At 40.3% G+C, this 14,938-nt stretch overlaps 2 protein-coding genes across 8 annotated transcripts in view; one reads left to right on the forward strand and one right to left on the reverse strand.

Annotated features, from left to right (window-relative positions):
• MED12L (mediator complex subunit 12L) overlaps window positions 1–14,938 on the forward strand; it is a 355,795-nt gene that overhangs the window by 113,522 nt on the left and 227,335 nt on the right. For all 6 annotated transcript variants that reach the window (XM_061168108.1, XM_061168109.1, XM_061168111.1 and 3 more), the window contains 2 exons: window positions 1,696–1,910; window positions 4,162–4,338. In XM_061168108.1, coding sequence (XP_061024091.1) covers window positions 1,696–1,910; window positions 4,162–4,338 — 392 coding nt within the window. The remainder of the gene's footprint in view (window positions 1–1,695; window positions 1,911–4,161; window positions 4,339–14,938) is intronic.
• Window positions 8,140–14,028, reverse strand: GPR171 (G protein-coupled receptor 171). Of its 2 annotated transcripts, none has more exons than XM_061168136.1 (2): window positions 13,890–14,028; window positions 8,140–9,412 (listed from the first exon to the last, which is right to left on the reverse strand). In XM_061168136.1, the coding sequence occupies exon 2, from the start codon at window positions 9,346–9,348 to the stop codon at window positions 8,389–8,391; it is 960 nt and encodes a 319-aa protein (XP_061024119.1). In that variant the 5' UTR covers window positions 9,349–9,412; window positions 13,890–14,028; the 3' UTR covers window positions 8,140–8,388. The 2 variants fall into 2 exon arrangements, with proteins under 2 accessions (XP_061024119.1, XP_061024120.1); XM_061168137.1 differs by having other exon boundaries at window positions 8,140–9,876.

Consider the following 14,938-nt stretch of genomic DNA (forward strand, 5'->3'; position numbering starts at 1 on the left):
CCCTGTTTTCTAAGTTTCCGATTTTCTAACTTCTAATGTTGAAAGGGGGCAAAGATAAAACAAAGGTACCTTATAAGCAGGTTTCTGACATAAGGAAATAGTTTGTGAAGATGGTTGACTGCTTGTCTATGCTGTCTTAGTTGTTGATGTTCTATCATGTTTTTTTTTGTGTCTTTATTATTCCATCGCTGGTGGGGAGTCGGGTGGGGGTGGGGAATAAACAACTACCAGTGGGTTTATACTGTGGGTGGAAACTTAAAAAAAAAATCATTTGTATAAGCTCAGTTGGCTTAATCTTATTCTGAGGTTTTCATGTGACAACGTACAGCAGGGAGTATCTTATCTTCAGTTCAGTTCAGTCGCTCAGTCACATCTGACTCTTTGTGTCCCCATGAACCGCAGCACGCCAGGCCTCCCTGTCCATCACCAGCTCCTGGGGTCCACCCAAACCCACGTCCATCGAGTCGGTGATGCCATCCAACCATCTCATCCTCTGTCATCCCCTTCTCCTCCTGCCCCCAGTCCCTCCCAGCATCAGGGTCTTTTCCAATGAGTCAGCTCTTTGCATCAGGTGGCCAAAGAATTAGAGTTTCAGCTTCAACATCAGTCCTTCCAATGAACACCCAGGACTGATCGATCTCCTTTAGGATGGACTGGTTGGATCTCCTTGCAGTCCAAGGGACTCTCGAGTACCTTGTGTCCTGGGGGAGACAGACAGTTGGTCTTTGCTCCCGTCATCCCATCCCCATTCCTGTTCTTTCTTTGGGAAAAAGTTCTTCCTCCTGTTCCTGACTTGCTCTGGATTCTGTTTATTGCTCTGTCAGGGGAAGCTCTTCTGCTTCTCTGAAGAGTTTACTCTCACCATTGAGTTTGGAGGTGGGCAAGAACAAACATACAGGCTTAAGATTTAGGGCACTGAGTTTATTGTTCCCTGGGCCCATCTCTCATCTTTCTCAGTGTTTAAGCTTGATGGTTCCAGGGCCTGAGCTTTGTAGGTTTAGTCTTAGCAGTTTAATCATTTTAGACCTTATCTCAAAGGTACAGATACAGAGTTTGAGAGTGCAGTTGCAATACTAAAAGTCATAAGTTAAATAGCTTACTTATGAATTTTAAAAGATGGCAGAGCTTCCTCTTGGGGCCCTTTTTATTGCATTGTTCCTTGTCCTTTTCAGTGGATTCCACTCCCTGGCTTTTTTCAAACACCATCTGAATTATGGTTCTGTTGTGAAGTCTCCTTTGAAAACGTGCACCACTCTCACCCCCACCACCCGCCTCCCCCCCAGTATACAGACGCTCAAAGTAGAACAGACAGTTATGAATCATGAATCATAACAGTTAGTAAATCAGAGGAGAGTAATCTAGCCCTCGTTTTTTTTTTTTTCCTTACTTGAAATTTTGTGTGTTTACATGATTACATAAATGGCCGTTCATTCGCCAGGGACCACTACCTTTAATTTTGAGATGGTGCTTAGAACGCTGGAGAGTGTTTTGCAGTTACAGTGGGAACAGAACTGGTGTACTGGTTCTGCGCTGAAAGCTCGAACCATTAGCACATTTTCCAGTAAATCCTTTATTAAAAAAAAAGAAAGTAGGAAGAATAGCGAACATGTTAAGCCTCAGTCATTGTCTTTACTCTCCGCCCCCGGCCCCTCAGTCAAGGACCCTGAACTCTTGACCGGCTCTGTCCCCTCGCAGCGGACCCAAACAGCGAGTGTGAGAAGGTGGAGTTCGTGAACCTGGTGCTGCTGTTCTGTGAGTTCATCCGGCACGACGTCTTCTCCCACGACGCCTACATGTGCACGCTCATCTCCCGGGGAGACCTGGCTGTCAGCGCCTCCACGCGCCCGCGCTCGCCAGCCGGGGAGAATCCAGATGAGCACTACCCAAAGGAGCACGACAGGAAGATGGAGGTAGGTCCTGGGGGAGGGCCACCCCTCGGGTCTGAGCACGTGCTGGTGGGAGGGGGATGGCTTTCGAGTTGTGCTCTCTGGTTTCAAAGCTCATTTATCGCTGCTTCTCACTGACACAAGAAATTGGGACTATAATTTATACCTTCTAGAATTTTCTTTCGGGTATGCTGAAACTGAAAAGATTTGATAGGCCATCACATTTTTCCGTGAATTGGAATTATGTGCTTCCAGTTGTATATATTTCTAATCTCCAGTTTTACTTTAATGTTTAGCCTCAAATTTGGACTTGTTTTGGCCCTGACGTCATGACTGCTGTTATTCTAAGTAGCGTCTTTCCCCCAATGTCTCATTACTTATATCGCTCTTTTATACTTATACTGCTCTTCTATGTGTATGTTTTAGTCATAACACATCATATTTTCATTTCAATTAATTGCAGATTTAATCTATCTTTCAAATGTAGAATTGCTCTTTTCAGCAATTTACTTAATGCTGTGAGTATGACTTTATCATTTTCTGCCAATTTTCTGATATTTTGGATGTTGTTTCAGACACTTATAGGACTTTTCAAGGCCAAAAACATGAAGTTGGTGATGGGAAATAATAGAAAATTGTTAGAGATTATGATGGTTTCTGAAAAATAAAGCCTCCTCTTGGTCCTGTGAGAGTTCCAGCATATGCTGTTACGATGTTTTACAATAATGGCTATCTTTGTAATTTAAAAATGTGCCTTTAAAATTGCACACGTGGATTTATAGTTTATACTCAGAAAAATTTTTGAAAATTACTTTTTTAATATGAATACTTTTGTTTCTAAATTTGTCCACAGTAAAAAAGTTGGAGTGAAACATAAAATTAGTTTACCTGTTTATGCTTTTTCCATGTTTCTCTCTCTCTCTCTCTTTTGTTTCCTGTTTTTGGACATCAGGGTGTCTTATATATTAAATATACTCTTAGATTTTTCTTACTAAGGCGAGTTGGTGAGCATGTGACTGGGAATAGCCCCAAGAAGGAAATTACGGTCAGTTTGTTTTTAGTCAGGAAGTTTGTGTAATTTTTCCTTGAAATAGCACGGAAGTTAAGTCTTCTTTATCATGAGGACGAAGAACGTGACTTTGTAAAGCAGCGTGTATCTTAACTTCCTTTTCTTTTATTGAGGAGAAACACACTGAGGGGAAAAGAGACAAAAGATGACTTAATGTCACTGTTATGTTTTAGCTTCAGCTTCTTAATGAACTACAAAATTTATAATGTGACTTTCTTTCTCTGGCAATTATCAGGAACAGACTATTATGGCGCATATGGGCATTGACTCAGGAACTCCTAATATTTTTGATGAAGTAGACAAGAATGACTTTAAAACTGACTTTGGTTCGGAATTTCCAGTAGGTTCAACTTTCGAATTCTTATTGACCATGAACCCCTCCTTCCCCCTCCTCTATCCCCAACTGTCTCCTCCTCCTGCCCCCTGCCTTGTGTATTGGCATGACCTTTGTACTTGTGATGTGAATGTCTTTCTCTGGGATGAATTCCACCCCAGGCCACAGTTCATCATCTCACGCAGCTGTCTCATTTCAGTTCATCCTCAATTTTGGCTGCATTGCCTCCTCTGGTAAATTAAAACACTCTCATCCTCCGTGGCTGATCGTGACTCCTTTGTTTAGAGCTCATTATCTCTCAGAAATCCATGAATATCATTTCATCAGGACAGGCCATGTTGGTTTGCTGGATGCGTGTTCAACTTCTAAATAACAGCTTTCCTGGCTCTGGACTTGTTGTACATTCTTCTACTTTATCTTGGTATAATTACAACGTGTTCTTCCTCAGGGATCTCAGGGTGTAACTGACTCTTTATGAAAACCCATGTTGGTTGGGGTACAGACTAAAACTTTTGCATCTGTTGTTCATGAGCTTTGTAAGTGAATTATTTCTTTGTATGTGTTTTTGTAGGAATGTAGCCCTATGAGGAAGACACTTAGTTATGAGTCTAGTTTTGTCTCTGGTCCTCTGGGGAGTGGAGCCGTGCACATTTCTGACCTGTATGTGTGGTTGCCACTCTCTCATCTTAGGAGTGGGGGATGATGCTCCCGATCTGAATATGAAATTTGTGGAAATTCACACAGTTCATTGTTTTGCTAATGGTTAAATAAGGAAAAGATATGGTATTATGAGTGTCTTGTGTGTTTGAAGTTGTGCGCTTTGGTTTTGCTCTTTCATTTACAGTCTCCAACATTTGTTTTACATGACTTAGATTTTTTCTCCCATGCCTGGAGAGTCCTGTGAGAATGCCAACCCTTCTCTGGGCAGAAGAATGTCAGTTAATGGTGAGAAGCTGTTGAAGAGAGAAAAACCAAGGGAGTTGATTTTTCCATCTAATTATGACCTCCTACGACACCTGCAGTATGCAACCCATTTTCCCATACCTCTGGTAAGTCGCGTGTCAGCCGGCAAGCTGATCCTTTCATTGTAGGGTCGTTGGTTATTCAGCTGCTTGCCTGAGTCCTGCATGTGAAAGAGGTGAGTTTTTGTGTTCACTGCCTTCTTTGTCTGTCAAGGTTCTCACCATGTGGCCTGTCTGCTCCTGTAGCCTACATTCGTGGTGTCGCACTACTGACTGGCTAGGTTTAGCAAAAATTTCCATTTTAGTATACTTGTACTAAGAGCATCTGAGTCACTGCAAATGATGTCCGAATGTATTTTCCTACTTCAGTCTGAAACTAAGTAGCTTTTACGTGCACTGTATTGTGGTAGGTACTTTTGGCATTATACAGATGAGTAAGAACTTTTGAGCACAGAAAAGATGAAAAAGACAGGGAGACAAATGTCTGTGAAATGACAAGCCCGAGAATAAGTGAAATAACTTGAGTAAAAACCCAAGTGTCCACTGAAAAGGGAGCCGCTTGGCCTTCCCAGAGCGCTTCTGCTACTCTGAAAGAATAAAGACGGGAGGAGGGCAAAACGTCTGGCTGAAAAGTCGACTCATGCTCCGTAGAAGAGGTCATATACGTGGTGGACTTGGATTTCTACCTGTTGACTTTAAGAACCAGATGATAGCACATGGAAAATGGTTGCTGGGAAATTTGGTGTTTGAGTCATAACAAGTGATGTGCTTTATTTTGAAGGGAAAATGAAAATTGGGTCACAATTTATAAAAAAATTTTTTTAAATTCTTAGGTTCACTATCCTTTTTCATGGAATTTTATTTTAACTTATTTCAGTCATTTTTTTAAATAGAAGACTATTATTACTACTATTCTTTTAAAAAATGTATTTGTGAGGTGCATATTATATTATTTCCTGGATACCTTTGAGGAGTTTTGCTCTCTAGGCTAAATGGTTTCTTAAATTTGTTTATTTTTTGGTTATTTTTGAACATCCTCTGAAATGACTTTCAAAATCACTACACCCACATATATTTTCTTCTTGTTAACAATTAAGAACCCCTTGTTAATTATCCTGTGTTCAGGACTATATTGAAAGTAACTAAAATTGTGTCTTTTTCATCACTGGTTGAATATACCAGTATTTTTCATCTGCTACCTGTGAGCATCACTCATTTTCCACATATTGGAACAACTTCACAGTGTATTTAGGGCAGCAGGAAGAGTAGCTTGATATTTTAGAGATATATCTGGAAGAATTCATGGGTGAACGATCATGATGTCTGATTTGTTTTGAACTAGCCAAAAAGATTCTGTACTGAAGTCTAGAGTTGAGTTAATGTTAATGTGCTGGTGTTAGTGTCCTGGTTTTGACAAATATATCATGGTACATAAGGCTTTAGCTCTAGGGTAAACTAGATGAAGAATATACGGGAACTGCCTGCACTATCTTTTTACTTTATCTGTAAATTTTAAATTATCCCCAAATGTGTATTTGGAAAAAATAGGGGAAAGGAAGGAGATATGGCAGAAACGTGAAAAGGGTTCAGGCTGGTTGAGGGTTCTGCTCGCTTCTCTTGGGCGAGCAGCGCTCTGTAGGCCTCCCTGTGGGTGTGTGTGGGTGTGTGAGAGCAGGGGGCTGCGTGAGCATGCGCTTCTTCCTTCTGTCACGTGTGTGAATTCATGTGACCCGTGGTGACACAGCTGTTCCCAGCACTTAACGTTCTCAAGGCTGTCCTCTTCCTTAGAGGAAAGAGCATGAATGATTCCCAGTGAGTAAGTCTCCTGATGGGTTATGACATAATTCAGCTGTGATGCGAAATCATAAAAGAACTGCTAGAAATTTGACATTATAGGATAGAGTTTTTTAATGGCCTTCTATTACCAGTTGTCTAGAAGCACCTTTACTGTGAGTGTGATTTAGACTAAACCATCAGAAAAGGGGAAATAAAAGCATATGCTAGTAAAACTATGCCATTGTGGATGCTGTAGTGAGTCTGACTAGCCTATTATGCACATGAGGAGAATACAAGAATATGATTTAAAAATAAAAAGTTCGTTTTTTACCGCCCCCGCCCCCACTTTGTCTCTAAAGTGTGGCTCTAGTGAGTGAAGGCCAAGGAGAGAAGACTAAAAGGCAGCTTGACTAAAAAAAGATTCAGAAAAGTAAGCTAGTTGCATATATGCTTTTGTGTGAATGACGTCCTAATCTGCTCATCAGTAAGACTCTGCTCTCAGTGGGCCACCAAGCCCAGGTTCTAGTGCCTGGGCATTCTGCCAGCCTCTGCCACAGGTCACCCAGGGTCATCTAGACCCTCTCTGTGTCAGACGTGTGATACCAACAGGGCTTCCTGTTGTTACCACTGGGCAGCTGGGGTTGGTGCAGTGCCTACCACATTAGAGGTGTAATGGGCACTTTTTTGGGTGCATTTTCTCATTTACTGTTCTCCTCAGACTGTACATCCTCAGAGAATGCGTAGTAACACTGTGGGCAGGAGTTGTCCAAGGTTCAGCGGTCAGAAAATAGTTTGCAGCACAGAGCTAAAAAATGAGCCTGGAATTCAAACTTGTCACTTTCCAGGAACACCATTTCTTTTTCCTTCCTTCGTTTCTTTTCTTCCCTCTTTCCTTATTTTTCTTTCTGTCTTTCTCGCTCCCTTCTTTATTCCCTCCTACCCTCCCTCCTATCCTTTGAGATCATTTATTTTTATTGAGGTAATGTTGATTTATAACATTAGAGGTATTTCATGTGTAAACATTTTATTTCTACTGCGGTATCCCCTGCAGCATGCTCACCACCTGAAACTTAGCTTCCCTTTGTCACCAAGCAGCTGATCCCCATTACCCATGTCATCCTTCTCCTCTGCTGACCATACTCTGTTCTCTTGTGTCTGCGTGCTTTTGCTCAAACAACACCGTTTCTTAATCATTGCAGCTAATGCAATTGCATTACTGGTTTTGATGTGGGCTTTTATAAATGAAACAAACAAAAAATACAAAGTCTTGTATGTGCTTATCTAAATGTTTTAGTCTTCCTTCCCTAAATAAGTCTTCATTTAATACCATCTACTGAGTCCTTTATGCTTTACTCGCATCTGAGAGAATTTGACCAGTGGGCTGTGACCCTGAGAGTGAGGTCACACATACATTGCGTGGCTGGCCGCCCCTGGGGTCAGACTCCCCTTCAGGACCTGGGAGGCACACTTCAGCTAAGCTCATGCCGCATCTCTTTCTAACAAGTCCTTGCGATGCGGAGCCGACGTGTCTATTTTAACACTATTTGGTGCTAGTTTTCCATACTTTGGATGTGAGTCCCAAAACAGTAGTTTTAGCAGTTAGTATAATTTAAGGACCCCCCCACTTGAAGATATTATGGGGTATGGTATTTACTGCTACAAACTAAAAATAAGAAATCACTGGATTTGTCATTACTAACAGTAGAAATATCTTTATTTATAACCTATAGGTAGAAATAAGGATATATAGTACATTCAAAAACCATGTTTTTCCAAACCTTTTTATAAGTAAAAAATTGTAGGCTATTGTGGCAGGACACACTTAGATGTTAAAAATTGGAGCATTGAGTCAAAAAGTTAATGTTTTTGAAGGGATGGATTAAAAATCAATCAGGCTCATGTGGTTTCAGGTAAGAAATCACCTGCCCTTTTTTTTTTAAAGTGATCTAAAGGGCTTTAAACTGTGTTGCTAAAGGGCTTTCTGGCAACTCACATAGAGAGTATTTTGCATATTTCTATCAGAAGTCAGCTCCAGGCCTTTAAGTGAATACCTAATGAATATTTCAGACTCTGTGTCATAGAACTCATTTAGGTTTTAAGGATATTGCAGGGTTTATATTGGTTCAAGAAGACTTTATAGCTTTTTGTTTTTTTGTACAAACATTTGTGTTAAGGAGCATCAACAACCGCAAGAGTACAGTTGGACTTGTGTTCAGAAACAGTTTGTCAGTAAACCAAGCCGCATTTGCCTTCTGCCTGTATTTTTACTTACGGAGGCTCTTTTTCCCCTCCTTCCCAGGAGTTTGTACACTTAATTGTCTAGTGAGGCAAGAAATTATAGCATGAAAAAAATCCCGTATTTTATGCATTGTTTTCAGGCCTTGATTTTTCTTTTTGAGCCTTGGACTCCTTATGGGAAGCAAACGTCTCAGTGATCTTTAATCGGAAAGCCTTTGAGAGATGATAGTACAGGATTGGATCGAAACACAGGTTGGACACAGCCAGGAGCAGTGTGGCCTCTTTTGCTTTGAAAAGTGAAATCCTGGTGGAACAGTCAGATATGACCTCTGTCTGGCTGAGAGTGTATGGGATTCGGACAGCGTGATAAGGAACAAAACAGATGATGTAGCCTGTAGTCACCAGAAGTATACTGACGAGAGCTCTCTTCACGTTTGGATAGTTCTCATTATCTTTGTTTCTGTAGAGTTGTCGAATTACAAGGCAGTTAGATATTAAGATGATGGCTGAGAAATTGAGGAATATTGCTACACTTATGAAATTTGTCAGCAAATGCCAGTTTCTTCCAAACTCCTTTTTGAATTCCATACAGCCCACGTTAGGCTTTTCCTTGATGTCTTTGATGGGAATGATCATGTTTGGCACCATTATAAGAAGGACCATTAGCCACACAACAGCTGATATCATTTTAGCAAACCCAGGTTCTTGTATTCGATAAATCTTGCAGCTGTATGTCAACTGAAGACAGCGATCAATGCTAACGAATGCTAAGAAGATTATTGATAAGTACATATTAATGTAGATGAGGCAGGCTGTCACTTGGCAGTGGAATATTCTCAGCTTCCAGGGTGCGACGCCCAAGTCAACAGTGATTTTCACCGGTAATGCCAGAGTGAGCAGGAAATCAGCTGTAAGCAAATTAATTAAGTATATGCTCACACACCTGTGATTAGTGTTTTTCTGTATGAAAGCCCAGGTTGCAAAACAACTTCCAATAATTCCAACGAGGAAAACTAAATAAAAGAAATATGTGAATGGCTCCAGGTCTCTGTAAACTGGACAGAGGGTAGAACTGTTGGTCATCTTCAAGGACAGTAGGGATGACCGTCCAGAAAGAACAAAACAAAGACAAAAAGCTGCAAAGAATCTGTTAAAAAAAAAAAAAAGAATGAGAGGGAAGGGAGGTTAGTAATTCAAATTAGAAATTGTTTTCTTCAAACACAATTGCATTCCCAAAACCATGGTTGCAGTCACTCTGCTTCTTAGAATTTTATTGGGGAAGTTACTTGATGTGTGGATTGGTGGGAACACCTTCGATTATGAGGAAGGAAGCCTGGAGTTTCCATGGTCTGATTTTGTGATTTTGGGAAATCCCGTGTAGGTTGCTGCTAGAAGCGATATTTTTGACTTCACACTTGTGCATCCTGATAGCTTGTTTGTAACCAGTTGGGTTGGAAGTTAGTTTGTAGAGGAGATAAGTGAACTGCATTTCTGAGAATTAGAGAGAGGAAACAAAAAAGTTTGGTTGCGGCTGAGCCTGAATCTTGCTCTCAATGAGGCTTCCTGGCTTTTGTTTTCATAGGTTGATAGAACTCTTCATGCTGGAGAAACCTAGGTGGAGAGGGGAGGTGAGAGTGGGCAGAAAATTGTACTAAAATCTAGAAGATTTTTATTTAAATAATAGGCCTTTTGTTGTGTACCAGAACATTTTTACAATCAGAATTTCATTTTTCTTTTAGCAGAAGAAGTTGTAGGATCAGCATCTGGTCTTTGCCTGATGTTCTGGATTATGATGGTATAGACCTGGTTTGGTAACCTACAACCACAGATGACTTTTACTCCTTGAAAAGTGACCCGTCCAAACTGACCTGTGTTGTAAGTGCAAAGTACACACTGGGTCTTAAAAAAGATTTAGTATGAAATATTATAAAGAGTAGTTACTCCTTGCACTATTCTTACAATATTTTACATTAAATTTTTAAAACCCAGGGTGTACTTTGCACTTAACAGCACAAGTCAGTTTGGACGGGTCACATTTCAAAGGCTTAAGGAGTAAAATTGTGCTATTTTATGCACGTAGTGCAAGAGTTAGTAAAATGTGTCAGTGACTTTTATATTGAACATATACTGAAATGATATTTTTGATACATTAAGTTAAATACATTATTAAAATTAATTTCTCCTGCTTTTGCTTTTTTCAGTGTAGCTGCAAGATAGTTTTAAAGCAGCTTTGTGGTTTGCTTTATATGTCTCTTATATGTGCTTGCGTAGATGTTTCCTGGTCAGTGTTGGCAAGAAGTTTGACCAAGATTATATTTTAAAGGCTTCTAGGGCAAGGGTATATGATTGTTGGTTACAAAGTTCTCAGGAGAGAAGCTCAGTTATATATATAGATGTATCAAAACATCTAACTTTAGCACTTGAGGGTTTTTTCTTTCTTCTTTCATTGTGGGTTTCAAGGCAGTCAAGGCCAGATGTGTAAGTCCTGCCCTTGGAACCATTGTGATTATCACTGATAGTGACGGAGTGTTGTCATGTTCTCTCCAAATCTGGAATATTGGATGATTTATAGTGTAAGTTAAATAAACTAGGCTTCATAAACTCATGCTCTTAGGGCTGTGGCACCCTTTTCATGAATATCAAACAACTTCCTTCCTTTGATTTATCGATCAGAAGATTGGTTTTGTGTTTTAGCAAGAAAAAACTCGTGTGCAGCTTTTAAAAATAGCAACCAGTAACTTTAGGGGCTAAGGAGGCCACTTCTCTGAAACATCCTTTTAAAAAAACAAAACTTTAGAAGCTTTTTTGAATCTTAATTCTCCTAATTATTTAATGATGCATTGGTTACATCTTGGGGTGAAATAATATGTAAGTGGATGAATAAGGCAGATGTATATAAAGCTTTGTAAATTAAAGAGACATTTAAAGAGTACATGTTTTTCCCATTTCCCTACTTGAGATAGGGCTTGAGAGTCCAGCAATAACATCATTCTGTACTAAACTCAGTGAAAGTCATCAGACACATTCTTTGTGTCTGGTACCAGGCCAAATACTTCACATGTACTTATTTAACCTTTTATTATTTCTATCATGTAGATGTTGTCTCCCTTACCCTTTTAAAACTGGGGTATGGAGGTACCTTATAAAACTAAAAATAGAACTAGTGAATGATCCAGTGAGCCCACTGTTGGGTGTATTCTCCGAGAAAACCATGATTCAAAAAGACACATGCACGCCGCTGTTCACGGCAGCATTGCTTACGGTAGCCAGATGTGGAGCAGCCTAAATGTCCGTGGGCAGGTGAATGGGTAAAGAAAATGTGGTCCATGTGCACAATGGAGTATTACTTGGCTATAAAAAGGAAGGAAAATAGGTCATTTATACCCTGTTTTATGGATGAAAAAGCTGAGGCGCCGCGAGGCTGAGTAGCTTGAGGTTGTCCAGCTGGTAAACTATGGAGCCAGGATCCCCAGCCAGACAGTCTGATCTTAGAAGCCATGTTCAAAACCGCTTTGAAACTGTGTCTGTTGTTACTTTTTGAGTAATAACTTTTATTGGCGTATATTGGTCTACAGTGTTGTGCTGAGTTTAGTTGCGCAGCAAAGTGAATCAGTTCTACATACATCGACTCTCTTTAGATTTTTTCCCCTGTGTAAGTCCTTACAGAGTACTGAGTAGGGTCCCCTGTGCTTACAGTAGGTCCTATTAGTTACCTGTCTTATATACAGCAGTGCGTTTGCATCAACCCCAGTGTACCCCTCCCCCCTCTATCCTTCGTAACCATAAGTATGTTTTCTACGTCTGTGACTCTCTCTGTTTTATAAAGAGGTTCATTTGTACCATTGCATTTAGATTCCACATGTGAGTGGTATCCTATGGTACCTTGTCTTATTTTTATTATGATATCAAACATTTTCTAAGTGCTCACTGCTGTTAGGAACTATAGTCTAAAAATGTTCATGTCAAAGAGCAGAAAGAAAATATTCATTCTTAAATTTTCCCCCTAAATACTAATGCAGGACATTCAGGCTCTGTGTGTTTTGATGTTTCCTTTTACCATAGATACATTTAAAAAACAAGCGTCTGTTGTATGTTTGAAGCCTCCACCTGCTTCTCTTTCAGAATTCCTGTCCGTGGGCTCTCCATACCGTCTGCACTGTCTTCCCCCCAGCTCTGTGGTTTAGTTGGTGGGATCCCTGCTGTTCTGGGAGCACTTCCTTCCTTCCTGTGTACTTTTTGTTGTGATAGGGTTTGGGGCTCACAGGACTGCCAGGATGCAGGGATCCCTTGTTGGTAGCATTTGGTCCAGTCTCGGGGTTTGATCACACAGAGGTCTGGCGCCTGGCTGTTGGCCAGGCTTCCCTGGCTTGGTGGAGCAGACTAGGGTCCCACCTTGTTGGCCATTTTCTAGGGGCTCTGCCTCTATCCTTCCCAGCCCCCATCCTGCCTATCCTAAATGCCCAAAGGAAGACCTTCAGATCTGAAGTCTGCTCTATGCTTTACTGACTTCCTTATGACTTGACTTTGGCTAATAACCATTTAATTATTAACTATTTATTCTGAACACTCTTTTGTCCTCTGGGTCAAAAGCTAGTGTCGGTATAGACGAGCCCTCACCTCCCGCCTTTGCTCATTGTTCCTTTACAGAGGTGCTAGCATTTTGGCCTAGATGCTTGTATTTCAGATGTTACATTATAATCGTAACATATAATGCATTTCTTTGAGTGCCCCTGTTGCTCATACAATTATACACTAAAGTCTCATTTTATAGGTGACTATGTGGTAAAGAGAAGGATTAGAGAATTAATTAGTTTTGATCAGTTAGCGTACTATGTATCTGGAACTGACCACCGTGGGTAATTTATTTAAAAATAATTACTGTGTAACTATTCATTCCATAATGCTTGAGAGTCATGCAGGGCCTCCCAGTTGTTTTTCTTGAACCTCTGTCTAGCTTGCAGTGAAGCCCAAACTTCTCATTTGAAATTTTTGGTCATATCAAAAATTTAACAGTTGTTAAATTACACTGTAATAGCATTCTGTGTTTTCCATTGTGAATTTGAACACTAAGTGCTTGATGAATATATATTGTTTTAACCAGTTATTAGCCTATGGAAATCTGAGTTGCCCCGGTGTATTCCAGCAAAATCAGGAAGAGATGTCTAGTGTTGCCTTTGTTTGAGAGTGCCCATTGCTTAGAACCTCGTGAGATAACTCATCAGTTGTTCTTTACAGAAGTCACAGCAGAGTTTTCTAGAAATTACCTCTCACAGTGTTTGTAGAGCTGTGTTGTGCCCTGCGGGGAAGAACTACGACCCAGCCTGCATCCACCCAGTTTTAAAGTCGAGCTACTGACTAGTTAGGCCAACCCATCAGGAAGCAGTGTTCAGTGTTGTGTGAATTAAGCCGTCTTTCTGAAAGGGATGGATGAGGGCTTCAGGTAGAAGAAAATTACAGTGTAGCTCACACTGAGAATCTATTTGGAGTTTAATCATTGGTGCCTTCTTGCACAGCACCCTTATCACATGTTGGCATTTTCGGCTCGCATGGTTTAAGCACTGAAAATCATAGATTTCCCTGCCACGTAAAGACACTGAATATATTAAGTATTTAGGAAGACATACCTGGAGGTGTATTCTCTGTGCTTCAGCGGGCCTTGCTCCAAGTCTTCAGAGAAACGTGAGCTGTCTGGCTAGCTTCAGCGGCAGTAGGCCCGCTGCAGGGCTGCCGGCTGCACTAAAAATTTCCTTTCCTTTTTGTGTGGTTTTAAAATGTTGCGTATTGACGTAGATGAGACTGTGGTTTGCAGATAGTTTAACTGTATTTTTTTCTTTTCTTTTTTTAAACACATATTTTACCTTTATGAAAGCCTCCTGAAGAAGTTCTTTTCAATTTTGTACAAGGTGTCTTCAACAGTTAAGATTTGTTTGTTCTTTTAGAGGAAAGATTTTTATTCATCTGTTGTAATACCTGTGTTTTTTTTGAAATCACCCAAGCTGTGTTTTTCATCATAATGAATTTAAAGAATGCCAGTTTTTGTGTCTTGAATGGTGTTATGAGTTAAAGATACCAGCTGTTTAAGCAGAATTTCTTTAGTATATATACTGACAGTCATCAGCTTTCAAAATTATAATTTTAAAAATGGTTGCAATTTTAATACTGCTGTGAGACATCTATTAACATACAGATAATATGTGATTTAATAGAGTCTGATACAGTGTATTTTTTAAATTTATCTTCATTTTTTGTTCATATTTTAGAAGAATCTGGAAATATAAGAGGAAAATCATCACGTACAGAGATAATCACGGTTAACGTTTTTGCTGCATGCATTTTTTGGCTTTGTTTTGTTTATTATTATTTTTTGTTTTGTTTATTTATTTAAATTAATTACTTAAAACCTTTTCTAGCTGTGCTGGGTCTTGGTTGCCGTGTGCATGCTTTCTGTAGTTGCTATGAACGGGACTGTTTTCTCGTCGCCGTTCATGGGCTTCTTTCTTATTGGGGTGGTCTCTCTTGTTGCGGAGCGCCGGCTCTAGGGCGTGCCAGCTTCAGCAGTCGGCAGCATGCGGGCTCAGTAGTTGTGGCACACAGGGTTTATTAATTACCTTGCGGCATGTGAAAACTTCCTGAACCAAGGATAGAACCCATGTCCCCTGCATTGGCAGGCGGA

The sequence above is a fragment of the Dama dama genome, chromosome 19 (genome assembly GCF_033118175.1).
Source record: "Dama dama isolate Ldn47 chromosome 19, ASM3311817v1, whole genome shotgun sequence".
Taxonomy (NCBI): domain Eukaryota; kingdom Metazoa; phylum Chordata; class Mammalia; order Artiodactyla; family Cervidae; genus Dama; species Dama dama.